Source organism: Schistocerca nitens, chromosome 12 (assembly GCF_023898315.1).
Source record: "Schistocerca nitens isolate TAMUIC-IGC-003100 chromosome 12, iqSchNite1.1, whole genome shotgun sequence".
In the NCBI taxonomy this organism is placed as follows: domain Eukaryota; kingdom Metazoa; phylum Arthropoda; class Insecta; order Orthoptera; family Acrididae; genus Schistocerca; species Schistocerca nitens.
In genome coordinates, this window is record NC_064625.1 from 23,729,497 (window position 1) to 23,750,190 (window position 20,694).

At 38.8% G+C, this 20,694-nt stretch overlaps 2 protein-coding genes across 2 annotated transcripts in view; one reads left to right on the top strand and one right to left on the bottom strand.

Moving 5' to 3' along the window:
- Positions 1-16,618: 16,618 nt before the first annotated feature.
- LOC126215224 (mitochondrial GTPase 1) lies at positions 16,619-18,248 on the bottom strand. The gene is made up of 2 exons (XM_049941891.1): positions 18,228-18,248; positions 16,619-18,108 (listed from the first exon to the last, which is right to left on the bottom strand). The coding sequence occupies exon 2, from the start codon at positions 18,054-18,056 to the stop codon at positions 17,091-17,093; it is 966 nt and encodes a 321-aa protein (XP_049797848.1). The 5' UTR covers positions 18,057-18,108; positions 18,228-18,248; the 3' UTR covers positions 16,619-17,090.
- Positions 18,249-18,631: 383 nt separating this feature from the next.
- LOC126215078 (transmembrane protein 161B) overlaps positions 18,632-20,694 on the top strand; it is a 101,595-nt gene continuing 99,532 nt past the window's right edge. The window contains exon 1 of the mRNA XM_049941727.1: positions 18,632-18,743. Coding sequence (XP_049797684.1) covers positions 18,741-18,743 — 3 coding nt within the window. The 5' untranslated portion in view covers positions 18,632-18,740. The remainder of the gene's footprint in view (positions 18,744-20,694) is intronic.

Here is a 20,694-nt window from a genome sequence, read left to right on the forward strand (position 1 = left end):
AGGGACATTAAACCCTAATGTTCCTCAGTTAAATAACAACAAATGATGAAAATCGAAGGTTAGCAGAGATTCGTGCATCTGTACAATGATCTGAAACATGAAGCTTACGACTACCACCATCACAACTTAGCAAAAGATCTGGCAGAGAACCCAAGAAAATTCTGGTCTTGTGTAAAATCGCTAAGTGGGTCTAACACTTCTATTCAGTTCCTTGTCCTGACTCAGTTCCACAATTTGCAAACCATTAGAAAACACTCTCACATGGGATAACATCAGAAGCGGACAGATGGGATACACACGAACCAGTAACGAGAATGTCACGCACCAGTTGTCGATGATGTGCGATATATTTACCACAACATGTTTCGGGACTAGATTATCCCATTATTGAGTGTTATAGATTAGATTAAATTCAGTTTTCATTCCACAGACCCAAAAAATGAGATGATTCTCATGTGTGTGGAACATGTCAGAAAGTATGACATAAAACATTTGAATATAATACTTACTACACTGATCATTTGTCAGGAGATAGTCGAAAATAAGTTAATGCAATGCAGTAAACTGGGACAGCTAATATTTACAGAATTAACACACTGTCAGAATGAAGCAGTGTTATGCACTATTAATAAATTTATCATACACAAATAACTAATTTTGACTGTTGTGACCAAGTGTTGTCAAAACTGAAATCTAACAGATATTTTTACTTAAGCTGAGTTAACAGTCTCTGTTAAGATATTCATCTATCGAGTAGAAGGAGTTGCCTACTAAAAAGTCTTTCAAACTCTGTTTAAACCGTGCTTTATCTGAAAGCAAGTTTTTAATGGTTGCTGGAAATTTATTAAAAATGTGTGTTCCTGAATATTGGACCCCTTTTTGGACCACGGTAAGTAATTTTAGGCCTTTATGTACATTCCTCTTATTCCTAGTATTGATACTGTGTACTGAGCTATTGGTTGGAAATAGAGATGTATTACTTGCAACAAATTTCATTAAGGAATAAATATACTGAGAAGCAGTGGCTAGATTACAAAGTTCCTTGAACAGGTTTCTACAAGGTGTTCTCAAATTTACACCACAAATGATTCTTGATCATGATGATGATGATTGGATTGTGGGGCACTCAACTGCGTGGTTATCAGCGCCCGTACAAACTCCCAACCTTTTCTCAGTCCAATTTTGCCACGTGCATGAATGATGATGAAACGATGAGGACAACACAAACACCCAGTCATCTCGAGGCAGATGAAAATCCCTGACCCCGCCGGGAATCGAACCTGGGACCCCGTGCTCGGGAAGTGAGAACGCGACCGCGAGCGAGGCCACAAGCTGCGGATAAAATGATTCTTATCACAAGCTTTTGCACCCTAAAAACTTTTGCTCGGTTTGATGAGTTGCCCCAGAATATGATCCCATATGACATAATAGAATGAAAGTAAGCAAAATATGCAAGTTTTTTTATATTTATATCTCGTACATCTGACATCATTCTCACGGCAAATACAGACTTGTTTAGGTGCTTAAGCAATTCTGTGGTATGCCCTTCCCAACTGCATTTATTATTGAGTTGTAATCCCAGAAATTTAACACTGTCAACCTCTTCGATCTGCATGTCTTCATACATTGTACTCATGTCGGAAGGAAATCTCTTACAGGTTCTGAACTGCATATAGTGGGTCTTCACAAAGTTTAATAACAAAGAATTAGGTTTAGACCACTTATTAATGTCAGTGAAAAATTGATTAGCAGCTATTTCTAAATCTGTACTTGACTTCCTAGTTATTGCAATGTTTGTATCATCTGCAAACAAAACAAACCTAGCACCTGGCAATGTAACAGATGAGAGGTTATTAATATACACAAGAAAAAGCAATGGATCCAAAATGGAACCTTGATGAACACCACATGTAATTAATTCCCAGTCTGATGAAGACTGAATGCTTACTGCACAGGTATTTCGCAACGACATCCTTTGTTTCCTGTTAGATAGATAAGACTCAAACCATTTTGCAGCATTGCCAGTGACACCCCAATATTCTAATTTACTTAGGAGAATGCTGTGGCTTACACAGTCAAAATCTTCTGACAGGTCACAGAAAATGCCAGTAGCTTGTAATTTATTATCTAATGAATTAAGTACATTCTCACTAAGTGTAAATAGCTTTCTCTATATCAGAACCCTTCAGAAATCCAAACTCTGACTTGGGCAGTATATTATTTGCAGTCAGATGCTTAAGGAGATGCTTGAACACAACATTTTCAAATATTTTTGTGAAATCTGGCAAAAGTGAAATAGGTCGATAGTTTGATGATATCCCTTTTTCCCCCTTCTTGTAACGAGGCTTAACTTCAGTGTATGTTTTAGCCAGTCTGGAAATGTTCAGAGATTGATTACACAAATAACTTAAGATAGAACTTAACTCGCATGAGCACTCTTTGATTAACAGGATGACAGGAAGAAGTAGTAGAGATTTTTTTGTGCTTTAAGAGAGGAATCCGTCAATGTGTCAAATGAGGATGTAAGTGTCCAAGGCTCCCACTTTCCATCTTAGGAAGCAGCCACTGATTGATTCTATTTACACAGATCAAGTTTTAATGTTTTCCTATTGATAATTTTATATGGATGCACACGTGACAACATAGGTGCATTACTAGTTTTTAGAACGTGGAAGTGACAGTAGCATAGTTGGGGGCTGTGATAAGGAAATAACAGGACAGCACTATCTTTGGTAGGTGAAGGCAGCTGCCCTTAGTTTTCAACTGAGCCTTGTGAGACTTATGCACCAACATTTGATGTTCAAGGAAGTTTCATGTTTGTCAATGCATGTTTGCTGAGGGCTTTTTGCTTTTGGTGATGCCTAGTGGCACAGTAACTTTAAGGTATGCAGTACTAAGGACAATATTGGTAGATGTAAATGGTTGTCAGTATGTGCACTAAAGTAATGTACTGATCTTTTTTTTCCCCACTTGATAATGGGAGAGTAGTCCCCAAAACATGTTGTGCTACAAATATTACACATTTTCAACAATTGATGTTTAATACTCTCAGTGAAAAGTTATCTGTGAAGAATTTCATCACTATTAACTAACAACTGGGACATGTGAGTGTTAAGATTTAAGTCTGGTGTTTTTTAATGGCCGTTTGCTGTTCTGAGCTTGCTAGGTCTGATGACAAAAAAACTTTCTGACTTAGTCCAATTACCAAACCAACTTCTCAGTTGAAAGACCATTACTGAGCATGGCAGGTTCTGGAAAATAAAATGGAGGATAAAGATGAACTCCTGAAGCAAATTCTACAACATAGCAACTGTAGTTCACTTCATTTGCCCTCAAAAAGGCAGGATGGAAGGTTAGGGTTTAACATCTCAAGGACAATGAGATCACTTGAATCAGATTGGGTGAGAAATAGGGCAGTAAATCATTCATATCCTTACAAAGGAATCATCCAGATCATGTGATGCGTAGCGTTCATTTGCTATACAGGGCTGTATGTGTGTGCTTTGTCACTCCGAGATGGCGGAGCCATGAACAGCTTGCAGTAACGGGGTTGATGACAATGTTAATAGGGAACCAAAACAAATGAATCACTTTTATGTTAAACAGAACTTTCATTTATGGCCTAAGAGTCAGATGTTATGTACCATGGGATATGTCATTGTGAGTCTTGAACATTTTAAATACGAGGGGGTAAAAAAGAAACTGGAATAACTTTGCCATGAGCGGAGCTTATGTAGCACACATTTCTGCCACTTAGGCACGTATAGCGCAAGTCATTGCCAGTTCAGTGCTGCCCGAGTTGTTGAACTGGCTTGTTCTGTTCATCAGCAGTGATTGTTTTTGCTAGCACTGTTTTGTTCTTGTTTCATTTTTTATTATGGAAAGTTTAAGTGAACAATGTGCAGCTGTGAAATTTTATTTTCTACCCAGTAAAAATGTGGCTGAAACTGCTTTAATGCTGAGAACAGCTTACCAAGATGACACTATGCGAAAAACTCAAGTGTACGAGTGGTTTGCTCAGTTTAAAAATGGCGACATATCAACTGATGCCCATCAAATGCTCGAACTGACGAAATGTTGAAAAAATTTGGGAGCTTGTGATCACAGACCATCAACAGACAGTTGATGAACTGTCACAGATTAGTGGCTTATCTTGGAGCTCGGTTTGGCGAATTTTAACGGAAGATTTGAGAATGAAATTGGTTGTTGCCAAGTTTGTCCCTCAGATTCCGACAGACAATCAAAAGGAACATCGAGTTGAAACATGTCGTGATTTGAAACAACAGCTTGAAACTGATCCTTATTTTCTGCAAAGGGCACTACTGGTGTCGAGTCAGGATGTTACGGTTACGACCCAGAAACAGAGCAACAGTCAAGACAATGGAAGACGTCATCGTCATCCTGTTCAAAAAATGTAGTCAAGTCAAATCAAACATCAAAACAATGCTGATCTGCTTTTTTGGTGCCAAGGGTGTAGTTCATTGAGAGTTTGTTCCCCAGGTCAGTCTGTCAATCAAACCTTTTGTTTATGAGGTAGGGGCAGCTGTCAGTCATTTCTAAAGATAACTACAAAAAATGTTTCAAACATTGGAAGCACCAGTGGGACAAATGCATTAGTTGTAATGGAGAGTATTTGAAGGGGTAGTGTTTTTTGTAAACAATTTGAAAATATATAGCTTTTAAAAAGTAATTAATTTTTTTGGGTACAACCTCATTCAGAGAACTGCGACTGCGAGTTTGAAGTTTATTTAGTACCTTGAAGTAGTCATTGTGAGCTAACATTTTAGTATCAATCGGCAAGGCTCGAAGTCCAGAAGAAAAGCAGGTTTGTACACAGCGGTAGGGCAGAGTAACTGGACCACCAGAACAATTTCTGAAGGTGACCATTCATCAGCAAGATTCATAGCAGGTAACTGGCAGATTTGATCGGTGAAAATGTACCAAGTGCAAACAGCAGCTTAAGCACACTCCTAAGAAAAAACCACTACTTTCGCCATAAATTCGAAAACATGTGGATGATATTCAGCTTCTATAAGATCAAAGTGGATGGGATTAGGAGTTCCTGTCCCAGTTGTTATGAATAATGTAAGAAAGTGTAAGGCTGTAGATTCAAGACACTTTTTACAGCCATGCAGGGTAATATTTCACAAGTGAGTGGAATAATAATGTTCAGTGATGAACGGTAAAGTAAAGTACAACATAACAAACAAACAAATAAGAATATTTTGGTTTCTTCACCTTGATACTGGAATGATGTAGTCTCGCAGCAGTACAAACTCTGATTCAGTGTACATTAGCCTATGCCACAAAAGGGTAAGGGGCAATCAAATGAAAATGATAGCAGTTGCCATAACAGTTAATACATTTACCCTACTATGGGACGAGATGGTCAATACCTTCTTGGAAAAATGTTTGTGGATGCGTACGGAACCACGATTGTACCCTTCTGTCTGAAGCAAACCTGTGGCCACGAATGTCTTACTCTAGGGCTCCCAAAAATGGAAATTGTATGGGGAGAGATCAGGAATCTATCGAGGATTTGGTTGGTTGGTTGTTTTGGGGAAGGAGACCAGACAGCGAGGTCATTGGTCTCATCGGATTAGGGAAGGACGGGGAAGGAAGTCGGCCGTGCCCTTTGAAAGGAACCATCCCGGCATTTGCCTGGAGCGATTTAGGGAAATCACGGAAAACCTAAATCAGGATGGCCGGACGCAGGATTGAACCGTCGTCCTCTATCGAGGATTTGTAAGGCTTCCCAACGAAACTTCTGCAGTATGGTCAAAATGCTGATATGCTTGCAGATATAAAGCCAAAAGGACTGAGAAAAGAAAAACATTATGATTTTCTGAAGTGCATGGGTCTAGATACTTTTTAAGAAAATCATTTAAATGTTTTGAAGTGGGGTGTTGAGCTGATCAGACCCATTTAATGATATTGACTTTTTTTACATCTTTGTTCCTACATTTATATTGATTGTGTGTGTGTTAACATGCAGTAAAATGTACCAATGTGAAATGTTATACTAAACCACCAAATGTGTACATGTTTCTTGTGTTCTCGATATCCTCAGAACCTCAACAGTTGCCAGAAAAAAACAATTTCTTTTACTGTGCCCAGTTTCTCCGTGCCTGCATATGCTGCCTGTCCTGAATAAAGTGCCTTGAAAAAGCAGCTCTTCTTCCTCAATTTTGTGTTCTGGGTTTGGTTTAATTACATAACAGGTCTGAAACACTGTAAAAATGGAAAAAATACATTTTACAGATGAAGAAATGTTTTGAACAAAATGAAGCCATATACTTGAAAGGAGAGACAGCATTGGTCGCATATTTTTGTTTATTATCGCAAAATCGATTTTCTGTCACTTAGTGACCATCTTCAGTGCTGTAATATATAAGCTTATGGCGATCACATAGACTGAGCTCAGTCTATGTGATCGCCGTAAGCTTATTGACACCAGTGCTTACTAATTTAAGTTATATATTACACCACTGAAGATGGTCACTAAGTGACAGAAAATCGATTTTGCGATAATAAACAAAAATATACGACCAATGCTGTCTCTCCTTTCAAGTATACCCATTATCTGGTCATAGTGCACAGGACACTATGGAGTCGCCAATCAATAAAATGAAGCCAAGTGCAAAAGAGAGCAACCATAATGTCCATCGGTTTAGGACACAGAATTTGCATTCAGTAAAGGCATTCTCTGATCAAGCTAGAACTTTAAACCTGTAAAATGCTTATGATGGGCAGTTACCTTATTTACACTAATTAGTGCTAATGAAATGACAAACTATCAAATCCTGGCAAATGTTGGGAACCTAGATAAATTGTGAACCTACTGGATGTCAAAATAGTGGGCATCTGTGAAGTAACACATAAAGAGTGTAACAGATGACTAGCACATAATGGGGTCAAGAATTGTTCATAGTTAGGCATACGTGTCAAGGCTGGAACATGTTTTACTTTATTTTTGACTTGAGCATAGTTTAAATTGTGACCACTGCTTTCTCGCAATGTAATTATGTGGTTTCTCAAAATTTCACTCTGGTGAAGACAACCTTCGTAGACGTCACAACCTAGGTCGTTGTACCAAACAGTTATTTGCAACCGGCTGGCTGTATAATTCCCATGTTTGGAAATACAAGAAGGTAGTGGAATATTACCTGACAAATAAGATTTATCTTACTGAATTATGTAAGTGCCATAATCTTCAACTGATGTACGAGGGGTGACTGAAAAGTTCTCGGCCCACCCACAAAACTCTCGTCTGAGCCGAATGTCAGTTTAGAAACTAACAGTACGTTTTTTTTTTTCCAGTTGTCGGAGTTTGAAGTGCCCAAGGTGTACAAGTTTTGAGACACGGATAAAGGTAGCAAGCATACACTCATCAAATACCTGCTGAAAAGGGGCACAAGTGCACAAGAGATCCGTAATGACACGATGGAAACATTAGGGGAGGATTCCCATTCTTATTAAACTGTGAAATAGTGGGTGGTGGAATTTACGCAGAGCAACACCTCTGTCCAAGTTGCACATCATAGTGGACGACTGGTAACAGCTAGTTACTGCAACCCAGACAGAATGCTATACTGCTGAGAGAGGGGGCATTCAGGTACCTCAGGAACACACTAGACACATGATAAGAGTGTACTTGACACACACAGGGTATCATGTCAATGGGTCCCAAGAATGTTGGCAGCAGTAAACCAATGCCAGAAACACATAATGTCCAATGAAAACTTGACCCTTTTTGAGACAGATCCTGAGGTATTTTTCAAACGCTCTGTGGCAATGGATAAAGCACAGGTCCACCTCTTTCAACACGAATTCATAAGTCAACTGAAATAGTCGAAACACTACTCCTAACCCACCCCCAGGAATTTAGTCATGTCAGCTGGCAAGACACTGGTCTCTCTCTCTCTTTCTTTCTATTTTTTTTTTTTTTTTTTCGGAGGGGGTGTGGGGGGGGGGGGGTGGGGGGGTGATGTGAGGGATGTTATCCTGGCTGAATACCTAAAAAAAAAAAAGGTGAAACAGTGAACGGAGCATATTATGCTACTCAACTGATGCATCTGAGGGAAGCCATCAAAATGAAACATGTTGGGATGTTGACAGAAATGACTGCTCTTTCATCAGGACATTGTGCCCGCGCACACATCTGTCACTGTGATGTCTGCCACCGAGTCCTGTTACACATTCCTTTTGGTGTAGAACAGTCCACGGACTTGTGCAAATTGCCTAGACTCACTACCCCCACCTTGCTGATGCCTGCTGCATGGAACTGAAGGCAAGTCTTTAACTGTGTGTGAAAATCCAATGATGTTACACGAATGCTGCTGATAGAAGCTGAAGCAATCACTCACAAGTGTGTTCTCTTACAGTGAAGATGTCTCCAGCTGTAAACTTCACAGCATGCTGACGAAATGATTTGCTGAAGAAAGAAGGTAAAATATGGCAGCTGTCTTTTTGACATCAGAATAAACATTATCACAGTGGAAACAAACTCTTAAGGCATTAAATGAAATACTGTGTGTGTTAAAACGGTGCAGGCTGCTGACAACAGCACAGCAAATTAAAAGAGAAATAAAAACTCCACAGTATTGCTGAGAAAGACATGTCCTTTGGCTGTACTTCAGCCACACAACGAACAAACTAGGAACTGAGCTAACAGTAGAACTTTGTGTTTAACAAAATATTAAGTCAGCAGGGCATATTATTATTTTCTAGGAATGCTTAAAAATTCCTGTAGTACTATGTACCTACTTTGCACTCGTGCATAGCATATTGAGAAATGGCGTAGTGTTTTGGAAGAAATCAATCTGGATAAACATTCATTATACTTCAAAAGAAAGAAATAAGAATAATCACAGGGGCCATACAGAAAATCACGTAAGTATATTTTCAAAGAATTTTAAGCAATGACCATATCATCAATCTATATTTGTGATATTGCGTCTCTTCTGAAGACACACCAGGAATTCTCAGTATAAAACAATCACATCCATTGTAACGAAACAAGGAGGATATGATTTCAAAGAGAAATACACACAAGAGTAAACTGTTTCAGCCAAATGTTAAAAATAATATCATAATTTCACATATTAGAAAATACCTCAAAAATTTTAATAAGCAACAGTTTTTGTGTATTGAAGAATACATGAATCATAACCAATAAAAGCAGAGCAGCAAATTTCCTTCATTATAGTGAACTGAAGTGCTATGTTCACTCAGGTCATCAGATTCCACCCGTCCGCTTTGACCTGTGACGTAAGCATGTTGTGGTGTGGGCATCATTATGGCGCAGAGGTTTAGAGTTGGTTGTGTTTGATGGTGTATGTGTATGTGCTGAGTGTAACATGTTGTATTGGGTTTGTTTGACTTTGGTGTTGACTGTGTAGCGTCGCCTGGAGGATCAGCAGTTGGGGACATATCGTGGAAGTGTTTTCAGTGAATTATTAATGTGTGCGTTTTTTTAAAAATGTGTTTGGCATTTTTACTAGGGTCAGGCTGAGATGAGTGAGGACATGTTGTCCGTGATTAAGTTCCTTCAGTTGTTTGGGCTTATCACAGAGGTTGTTAGATGAAGCATTTGTTGCGAGAATATAAGGCTGACAAGAGTTCTGGCATCTTGAACCAGGGACACGTATGTGTGGTGGTGTCGGCAAGATAACATCTGCCGCTCCATTAGATGTTGTATCTGGTTCGATAAATCTAGGCTGGCCTCGAGAGAGATTGCTTTGTCGACATATTATTTTTGTTATAGGTCCTCGATTAGTTTTAGTGTGCATGAGACTGGAGTGAGTGAGAGAACCAGCGTTAGATTGATTTTCTTTTTGATTTTCTTTTTGTAGGGAAGTTTGTTCTGAGTATAGGGGTAAGTTGGGTGGGCTGGGGGTTGTAGTTGAGATTGATGAGTCACTGTTTGAGAAGAGGAAGTATAGATGGGGTAGTTCTCGGATTGGTATGTAGGTGTGGGGGGCTGCTGTTTTGGGAGGTGGGTGGGGGTTATGCCGACTGTGTTTTCAGGCTTTTAGAGGGCCATACTAAGATGGTATTGGTGGAGTTGATACAAGAATATATTGAGGACGGGGAGTGCTGTTCTATCAAATGCTCTTTCATTATTGGGTGTTTGGGGAAGATGGGTTATGATCATTTAGTTGTCAACCACAGTCCTGAGTTTAAAAATTATGAAACTGGGGCGTGCACTAAGGCAGTAGAGGTGTTTTGGGAGGGCAGTTAAACCAGTTATAGGAAGGGGGAAAAGGTGCTCTTCTAACCTTAAATCTCGTTTAAATGAGTACTGTTGGCGGAAGAGCATCCCTGGGGATTATTGCATTTTTTGTGTGTTTTGAGAGCTGTGGGTAAGATGTACAGGTCGAGGGGTTGGGTATGTGCGTGTGTTGGAGGGAGTGGGTGGGTTGTGGGTATTGGTTGTGGATTTAGCAGTGTGCGTTGTGGGTGGTGGGAATTCTTTTATGATTATGTTGCAGAGGACCTTTTTTGTTACAGGTTTTGTTGGTTTGTAAGGTGTGACTGATTTTGCGTTTTATTTGATGGTACCTTTTTGTTTGGAGGGGTGGGAGGTCAGTAAGGAAAATGAACAATTCCAGTTTTCATACCTTCATTTTGTATGTTTTGGGATCTTGTGGTGTTTTTTTACACTTATACATTTAGCTTGTCCCGTCCTAAGCCCCAATTTTCTGTGGTTGTCCGATTAGTTTCATTTTATTTTTCAAATGAGACATTATTGTATTACATGTATTTTTATGTTGCAGGCATATGTAGTGACATCATAGGCGTCATATAGGAGATGCTGCAGGTAGCAATTTCCAACTTGTGCAGTTCAAAAAAATTTGCAGCATCCTACGACTATAATATCCATGAGCCACAGTTGGAACTGGCCAGGTCACACAAATATCAGGGTCTAACACTTTGTACAAATATGAAATGGAATTCTTACTTAGGCTCGATCATTGATAAAGCAGGTGGCAGAATTGGTTTATTGGTAGAATACTGGGGAAATGCAGTCAATCTACAAAGAATATTTCTTACAAATATTCTTGTCAACTGATTCTAGAATATTGCTCAAGTGTGTGGGACCTGTACCAAACAGGGCTAACAGGGGATACTGAACATGCACAGAGAAGGCAGCACAAATCATCACAGGTTTGTCTGACCTATGGAAGAGTGTCACAGATATTCTGAATGAGATGACAGACTCATGACGACAGATGTCAACTGTCCTGAGAGAGCCTACTTATGAAGTTTCAAGAATCAGCTTTATACGAAGACTCTTAGGAGTATAGTGAGCTCGCATGACTAAAACCAACAATCCAACAACACATTTTGCCACCTGCAATGTCAGAACTACGTTACCTGGACATGACACTCCCACAGAGCTGGCCCTGTAATCAGAAAAACAGCCATAATCGACAGAGAACTGCTGCATCTTCGCACTGATGTGGCTGCATTGCAGGAAAACCACCTCTCAGAGGAAGGCAGCCTGTTTGAAGATAATTATACCTTTTTCTGGAAAGGGAGAGAAATTGGAGAAAGACGTGAGCATGGAGTTGGCTTTGCAGTACGAAACAGTCTTTTTAGCTGCTGCGAACAACCAAAATCTATTTATGAACTTTGAGATTAAGGACAGCATCAAGTCCCGTCTCATTAATCTCAGCATATGCTCCCACTATCAAAGCACCACCTGAAGTCAAAAAAATGGTTCAAATGGCTCTAACCACTATGGGACTCAACTTCTGAGGTCATTAGTCCCCTAGAACTTAGAACTAGTTAAACCTAACTAACCTAAGGACATCACACACATCCATGCCCGAGGCAGGATTCGAACCTGCGACTGTAGCAGTCTCGCAGTTCCAGACTGCAGTGCCTAGAACCGCAGGGCCACTTTGGCCGGCACCTGAAGTCAAAGACGAGTTTTATGAAGATTTGCAGAAACGCTTGGAGAATGTTTGTGGATCAGATAAAGTAATGTTACTGGGAGACTTCAATGCCAGGATTGGGAATACAGGGAACAAATTGGCCTGATTGTATTGGCCCACATGGAACTGGAAATATGAACGAGCGCGGTCAGCAACTGCTGGAACTTTGCACCTCTCTTTATCTATGTATCACTAATACTTACTTCCAGAACAGACCCATACTCAAGGTAACATGGAAACACCCACATTCAGGCCACTGCCATCAACTTGCCTTCTTCATAACCAGAAGATGTGACCTACGTCATGTCCATAACTCCCGTACATAGCACAGTGCTGACTATGATACTGATCGCTCTTTAGTTATGACCAAATCACAGTTCACACCAAAGAAGATTCACACAGCTGAGAGCATTTGTCAAAGAGTGAAGACTGACACCAAAGCTATCCAAGATGATAAGCTATATAAAAAGTTCAGAGAATATACTGAGATGAAACTGAATCCTGAGCAATTGATAACTGCACAGAGCATCGAAAATATATGGCATCTAGCTAAAGAAAATATTATGCAAACAGCTATTATAACATCTGGGAAGCTGGGTAGGACTCAGAGTGACTGGTTTGCTGAATGTGAAAGTCAGTTGCACCCATATATAGACGAGAAACAATGGTCATGTACAGGTTGTGAATAATCCCGAAGACCAACGAGCAACAGCCGATTACAAGGCCTGCAAAGCAGATCTGCAATGAGTTTCTCACCACTGTGCAAATAGGTATTGGACCAGCCTTTGTAAATCTATTCAGATCTGGCGAGACAAAGGAGATTACTGCGGTGTGTATCAAGGCATCAAAACGGCCATTCGACCAACAAGCATGAAGTACACTGCAATGAAACATATTAATGGTGACAATAAAGCCTAAAAGCTACGTAGATGGGTGCAGCACTATGCTAACCTATACTCAGAAGTAGTCAACATTTCTTCAGAAGCTTTGGATACTTTCCCAACTTACCCTGTTAAGTCTGAACTTTATGATCCCCCTACTCTCGACAAATTAAAATTTGCATTTAAAAGTCTAAGGGTAGGCAAGAGTACAGGCTGTGATAATGTACCAGCTGAAATCATAAAACAACAAAGCCTTTGACATCGTCAGTAGGGAGGGACTCTACAGTATATTGGAAAAAATTGGATATCCATCAACTTTGTTGTCCTTAATAAGATCTTTTCATGACAATATGCAGGCTCTGTAATCTTCGATGTTATTACATCTAAACCATTCAATATGAACTGCGGAATAAGACAACGCTGTGTGTTGGCGCCCACACTTTTCGGAATCTTCTTTTTGGTTCTGCTCCAAGTGGCTTTTGAGAATTGCATTGTTGGAGTACACCTGCACACTAGGAAAGATGGAAGGGCTTTCAACATCAAGTCTTCTGTAGAGTAAAACAAAGCACTGTGAGATAATCGCTCATGAACTCCTGTATGCTGTTGATCCTGCAGAAGAGCTCCAAGAGCTAGTATCAAGATTTTGTCATGCATGCCATCTATTCTCGATGAATGTAAACAGCAGGAAGACTGTAATTATAGTTCAGAGTGCTAATACACTGTCGAATATCACATTAGATGGAACTACTCTGCAAGTTGTTCAGCTATCTTGAATTCACTCTAAAATCAAACATGTCTGCTGACAAGGAGATTGATGCTCAAATTGGAACAGCTGTAACAACTTCTGGCAAGCTCTCTACGCATGTTTGGAAAAACAACAAACTCTCTTTGACCACCAAGGTTCTCGTGTATCAAACTTGCATCCTCAGCATCATTTTGTATGCATTGGAAACAAGGACCAGCTTATGCCAAATGAGAACCTCGTCTTAATGCTTTCCACGTGCGGTGCCCGAGATCCATCCTCGGAATAACGTGGAAGGACCGAGTGACCGACGAAGCAGTACTACCTAAAAACTAGCTGCAACAGCATTTCAACTATCTTGAAGCAGAGTCGACTCTGCTGGCTGGGGCACATCTACCGTATGGATCATGAGAAAGTACCACATGAGATGATGCTTGGAGAGATTTCTACAGCCAAAAGACCTGTAGTACACCCTTTGTTGAGGTTCAAGGACTCCTGTAAATGATATGGAGAGCTTTGGCATCAACACCAACACTGACTATGTTATGTGTGGGGTTTCATGCTGTACATAAGAATATTTGGGTCAATGGAAGCGTTCAGTTCCACCCATCTGCTTTGAGGTTGTGGTTGATGTAGTGGTGTGTGACGTCATTACGGCACGGTATCAGTAGTTGCGGTTGACCTCTATCGGTCATCAGAAATAACCGATTAACAGTTTTGGTAGTCTATTATGAATTTCAGTAAGTGTTTTGCTTTCAACTGTTTGTAAATTTTGCTTATCTCAAGTTTACATAAAACAGATTTTAACTTTGCCTGCACACACATTTTATAGTGTTCTGTGTAAAATTACATAAACACTTAGTATAAAGCATTACATAAAAACAGCTGCTGAACAGTGCAAGTGGAGAAGAACTGGCTTCTTACAAAGCAGATGTTTTTCATAAATTTGATCTAGAAGTTATTCTGAGAACTACCAATGTGAGTGGACTTACAATAGTCATAATTTGTTGTTAATGTACTTTACAGCGCTGTCTTGTTGTGGGCACTTCTGCCTGTAAAATTATAAATTGACTCATTCCACATCCACACAGTCTCAGCTTCAGGGTGTGACCAACAGAATGGAATGTGGAATTGGTTGAATGAATGGAATGAGAACTTGGTTCTGTATATTTCATACTTTAAGGCACATAAGAAAAATAAAGGTGAAGTGTGTCAGCTTTCTATAAAATCTCTCTCTAAATTTACAAAATGATGACAGAAGATAAATTTCAACAAATGTACCCTAGGTGATACAAAAAATTTCATGTTTCCCTAACATACATTAAACCCTATTCCCGAATTTCACAGTATATTAAAACAAAAATCCATAACAAATTAACAGAGAGGAACTTCCACAGCATTCCTATACTTTAACATGGCCACAATGTTGATAAAAGGAAAATGACACTTTATGCTTGTTCAGAAACGCTATTATTCACTAAAATAATTTTCAAGTGATGCTAGCACTATCCTCAGAAAATAATTTGGAAAGGTCATGCTGGCACCTAGAAATTAAAGATTAATTAAAGTATTTAAAGTTTTGTGTAACATTTGTCAGCTATATTACTTACATTAAAAAACAAGGTTAACTGTAACATTATACAATTTGCTGTTTCTTCTTGAAAAGTCATGTCAACCGAGCCTACCAGACCAGATGTCAACTTTGACTTGTAATTTAACGATGACCTGGATTGTGATATCATGTGGTAACAGAAAGACAACAGAGTACACACAGCATTTCTTTTCAGACTGTATTTGTTTTTTTGAAATGTAGACTATTGTGACATTTTGGTATGTAATGTGGCCTGAGGTCTGGGTTAGGTTGAAAGCTGACAGTTTAGTTGCGAATTACTGAAGTGGTATCAATTACTTCAGTTAATCCAAGCTGGTTACAGTCAACTACTTTAACTCAATTACTTAAATATGTAACTAACCAGAAAATAAATTTCTGTTTCTAACATATTAATCACAACTAATGACACTTCTCCCTCCATCATTATACCAAAGAAACTCATTCATTAGTGATAAAACTCAGATATGAGGAAATGTTCCACTGTAGCAACAATATTAGAAGTGAATACTATTTTACTATAGCAATATTGTTTTATATTTCTGTCGTACACAAAAACAGTGTTTGTAGCTTTCATATTGAGGATTTGAAAGAACTGATATATTTTAACACCTTTTAAAATAGAGAATGTACACGAAAGTTCTTACATAACAGCAACAATTAGATTGACTTGCCTAAAAGCACCTTATAACAGGTAATAATAAATGTCACTACAGCATGGCTGAGGATGGATAAAATGCTACTTACTCTCCTACAGCACTATCTTCCACAAGTAAAATACCTACACAACAGTTCATATTTCATTTAAAAAAACAGGAAATGGCAATCAGTCACATTTAAGTGATGACAGCTAATTAAGTCTTCATGCTGTTGCACATGCAGTACACATTATCAGCTCATATGTGTACAGTTACCTTTCCCATATTTGCTTTTTTTCCATTCCCATCCTGGAATTTCCATTAGGCCCTACTGTAAGGAGGAGTATGCAGTTTATGTGGAGAGTCTGGTTCAGTTTAAAAATTAGGCACTGCAAAAGCCTGGATAATTTGATAGAAATGGACAAGTTTCACAAATACTGGCACGTCTTTTTTATAACCAATAAGCACTAGACATTCGTAAGTGCACACCACATTACATTAATACTGTGCACTCACTGTTTTTAATTCATAACAATTCATAAGGCACACACATTTAACAGAAAAGAACTACGCTAAACACTGTAGAAAACTTACATCCTCCGTTTTATATCTGAATTGAAATTATTACGTTCTAGTTCTGAACAAAAGGCAGTTGCATACAGATATCTTCAGTTGTTATATTTTTAGTTATAAGTGAAATTAAACTGAACCAAAAACTTCCACCACTTAACCAGTTATACAAATAACGAAAAACACCCGATATATTTCCAAAAAGTTAAGTAAAACAGAATACAAAAGGGAATAGTATCCATACAGAAAAATTAAGTTAATAACTGTCTGTTGATGTGGCAAAAACACAGAAAAAAGGTAAGTTTGAGCCCCTTGGCTATGGAGCAACAGAGGGCAGAAAAATCTAAAATCTTAATTTTAGTGTTCAGTCTTAAAGTTACACATTTGGCATGACCAAAAGTGTTTTCATACTGTATGCATGCTTCAGTCTTCTGTACATATAAATTGCTGAGTGAGAATGAGTAAAGAAAAAACAACTGTCTTTTGTAAACACTTAAATTTAAATGGCCTGTTTGACTGATGTGCATCGTATCATAGGCCTTTTGAGATTAGCCATTTCTATAGTTCGAGAGAGTCACGTGTTTCGAAAGAAATGTGCCATGCACTTCACAGTGGTTTGCAGAGTATGGATGTGGATCAATTGTAACTGGGCAATCAGATTACTCATCTAACTTTTAAATTTACTAGGTATACGCAGGAAGACATTTATCACGATACAGTGCCCAGCACAAGATCTTCGTCCAACATTATTGTTCCCAGATCACCCTTCCTAAATGCCTTTAAAAAAAATGCTGCGGCAGATGTCATATCTGGCTTGTATACGTACTGCCCATCATAATTCCTTACCTTTAAAGTTTTACCCAACTTCAGGGCGCACTGTGTCAACACAGTGCCAATGTTGTCTGAGGGTTCTTGGAGACCCATGAGCTCTACATAATTAAAGCGTCGGTGTTTGTTCAACCAGAAGAGAAGATAGTCCGCGATAATTTCTTCCCCCACTAGGTGATCCTGCAGGCTTGCACACAGTGAAAGGCGAAGGCCTGCTTCCACATCCCTAATAGATGGGGTAAGTATGCCAGGCGTGTCAATAAGATACACTTTTGGTTCTTCGCTGACTTTAATGATGTTCTGAACACTCTTCGTGATTCCCGCCTTTGCACCTACTGCAGCTGCACTAGACTTACCAAGAAATCTGTTACGTAACGTGTTTATAAGTGACGACTTTCCAACATTTGGAACGCCGACAATCATGATACTGTATTCACTAGTCTCTGACCGATTGTATCTGTTTGAGCTCGAAATGAGTTCACATGCTCTTGGAATTATCTTCTTCACGCCGCTGCACTTAGCGTCTTTACAGTTTGTGAACAGCACGTCTGGTGTACCTTCCTGCTTCAGTCGAGCTAACACTTTAGAGCTGTAATTCATATCTGTCAAGTCTTTCTTGTTCAGCACCAATATATGTGGTTTCAGACCGCAAACCGTATGTTTGAAATCTGGGTTACGTCCTGATAATGGTATTCTAGCATCATGTACTTCAATGACACAGTCTACTGATTTCAACTTCTGTTGCATTTGCTTCAGCCCTCTTCCCATGTGGCCAGGAAACCAATGCAGAGCTTCTTTATTTATTACCCTGAAACAATCTCTAAAATGATATGTAACACTAGCCATCCTGTTGCTTTCTTTTCACAGCGAAAACTGTCACGTAACACCTAACAGCAGACTGCAACAAAAAAAAGAAAAAAAAAGAAATTTCGACGACAGTAAGACTGTTTTAGAAGTCTGCGAGGCACATATTTACATCTAGAGTACTACAAACAATCGTAAGGCACAAAACACAACCTATTACAACCACCTTTCACGACGCCATCTGCCGCACTGCATCAGACTTACGCGTTTTGACGCAGTACTTGCAGCTTCCGCAGATTTCACTTTGCCGCAAATTTTATGGCAATAATATCTTTGATGGACAACATGACAAAAATGTTTACATCACTTATTTCAAACAAATCGAATGTATAAAAAACTTGTAGTTGTACTTCCCTTATAATTTTATCAAATGTAAATTACAATTAAATGGATACTCAAAAAAATTACGACAGCAAATAGTAAAGTAAAGGAACTTGGGAAACAGCAGATTTATTTCGTAACTTACTATGTAGTATTACAACTATAAGTTTATAAAAGTAAGTTGTTAAATAAAAATAAAAGTTGGGTGCAGGGAAATATCGACGCGTACTTGTCGACTTTCGCTATATGCGACGACGATATTCAAACCCCCAAATGTAGCAACACTTATGCTATAAAAAGCAAACAAACAAGAGACCGTGTTGTCTGCACGCTGTAAATAGCGAAATGGTAAGCCATTAACACATGTAAATTGATCACTTCCTAGAGTTTATTACACCCTATCTGCTGTTTTTCGAGATATTTAAGAATGGAGCTTTATTTTTTAGTGAGATGTAGCAACATTATTCTGAAATAAATTATTTCCTGTATAATATCTGTTGTAGGCTTTTTGTTTTAATAGCCTTTTCCATTAATGTCAAATATTTTGTTGTCATGTTTAGTCCTTGGAGATATGTGCCTTTTGTCCGCAATTGTAAATCTTCCGGTAGATTACTACTAGATCCGAGCATTTATTCAATCATCATAGTGGACTCTAAAATGACGGTATTTAAAACAAACTGACCCAAGGGGGTTAGGAGAATGTAATACAAAATGTATTGGCTTGGAATAGATGACATAATTCTCAAGCATTGTGTTCTTCGACATAATTTGATTGTCTGAATACTTGGTTTGAATGAAACCTTTCGAGAGAAATGAGGCCTAGCTTCTTAGACTGCAGTTATAATAAAAGGAAAGACTATAAGCTACTTCCATTAAAAGCGGTCACGCGTTTCGTCTGTTAAAACATTATTGTAAACAGCATATAGAATGTTGTCAAAGTGAAGTTCATGTCATGTCGTACATTATTGATGACAGCCTCTTATTTATGTTGAGTTTCGGGTTACCTGCAGTGGTAGTCACAATAAGGATAGGGGACTTAATTGAGCAGTTGATTCTTTCTTATGCCAAATTGCAGTATGTACAAAGAATGTGTATCCAATATATGTTAAGCCAATACAATAACATTTTCTACGAATCTTATTGTTGTGGTCTCCAGTCCTTATGCAGGTTTCATACAGCTGTCCACACTAGTCTATTCTCTGCATAATTACTGCACCCTACTTTCATTTGATTCTGCTTAATGTTGTCAGAGCTGGGTTGTTCTGTATGATTTTTGCTCTTCTGGTCTCCCCCCCCCCCCCTTCATTACTAAATTGATGATTCCTTGATGTTTCAGGATATGTCCAAACAATCGATCCACTTGTTTAGTCAATTTGTCCTACAACTTCTTTGTTTCTCCGGTTGAGTTCAGTACTTCCTCATTGTTACCTAATCTTCAGAAATCGCTTCAATTTTTAGTGTACCATTTTAATAATTTAAGTTCCTCAGCATCACCTGTTTTAATTACTTCACTTCATTAACCTTGTTTTACTTTGGTTGGTACCCCTCTTATATTTCCAAACCACTATCTGTTCAGTTCATCTGAGATTGCATGCCATTTGCTGTCACTGAGAGTCTTGCAATGTGAGCAACAAACCTTTATGTCTGCATTCCTCCCTTGTGGACTTATATTCACTTTGGAATTTTCTCTTTGGTTTCCTGTAATAATTGTTCAATAAACATAGCAACAAACACGAAAATACATATGAATAAGACAATAACATCTCCCTCCAAAAATACAAACTAACGGGATAACCGTGCGAATATGGGGGTTTAGGGAGGGGACAACCTAAATATAACAGTAAAAAAAAAAAAAACCTACCAAGTTCCCGAAACACACAAGATGACGAATTAAAAAAAAAATAATTACAAAAATGTACAGGAATCAGACACTTCCCTTGACCTATATAGGTCAACTATAACTACTGATAAGAAAAAACCAACACCCACTACTACGAAAAACAAAACCACAACACCTCAAAAATTAAAAATGTAAACATCCCTATGTAAATTAAAACATTCAATACACAAAACATTACAACTTGAGAAAAATAGACCCAATAAAGCAATTACTTGCGCCCCCCCCCCCCCCCCACACACACACAACAACAAGACGGCATCTACATATATAACCAACTCGAACTCCGCGCCGTAATGACGGCACACACCACGACGCCTTTACGTCATGGGTCAAAGCAGATGGATGGAATTGGATGCTTCCGTTGACCCCTGTTCTAATAACATGGCAGGGATAGGCTGG

Coding starts and splice junctions, on each gene's coding strand:
- LOC126215224 (XM_049941891.1), bottom strand. CDS start 18,056: ATGGCTAGTGTTACATATCATTTTAGAGATTGTTTCAGGGTAATAAAT.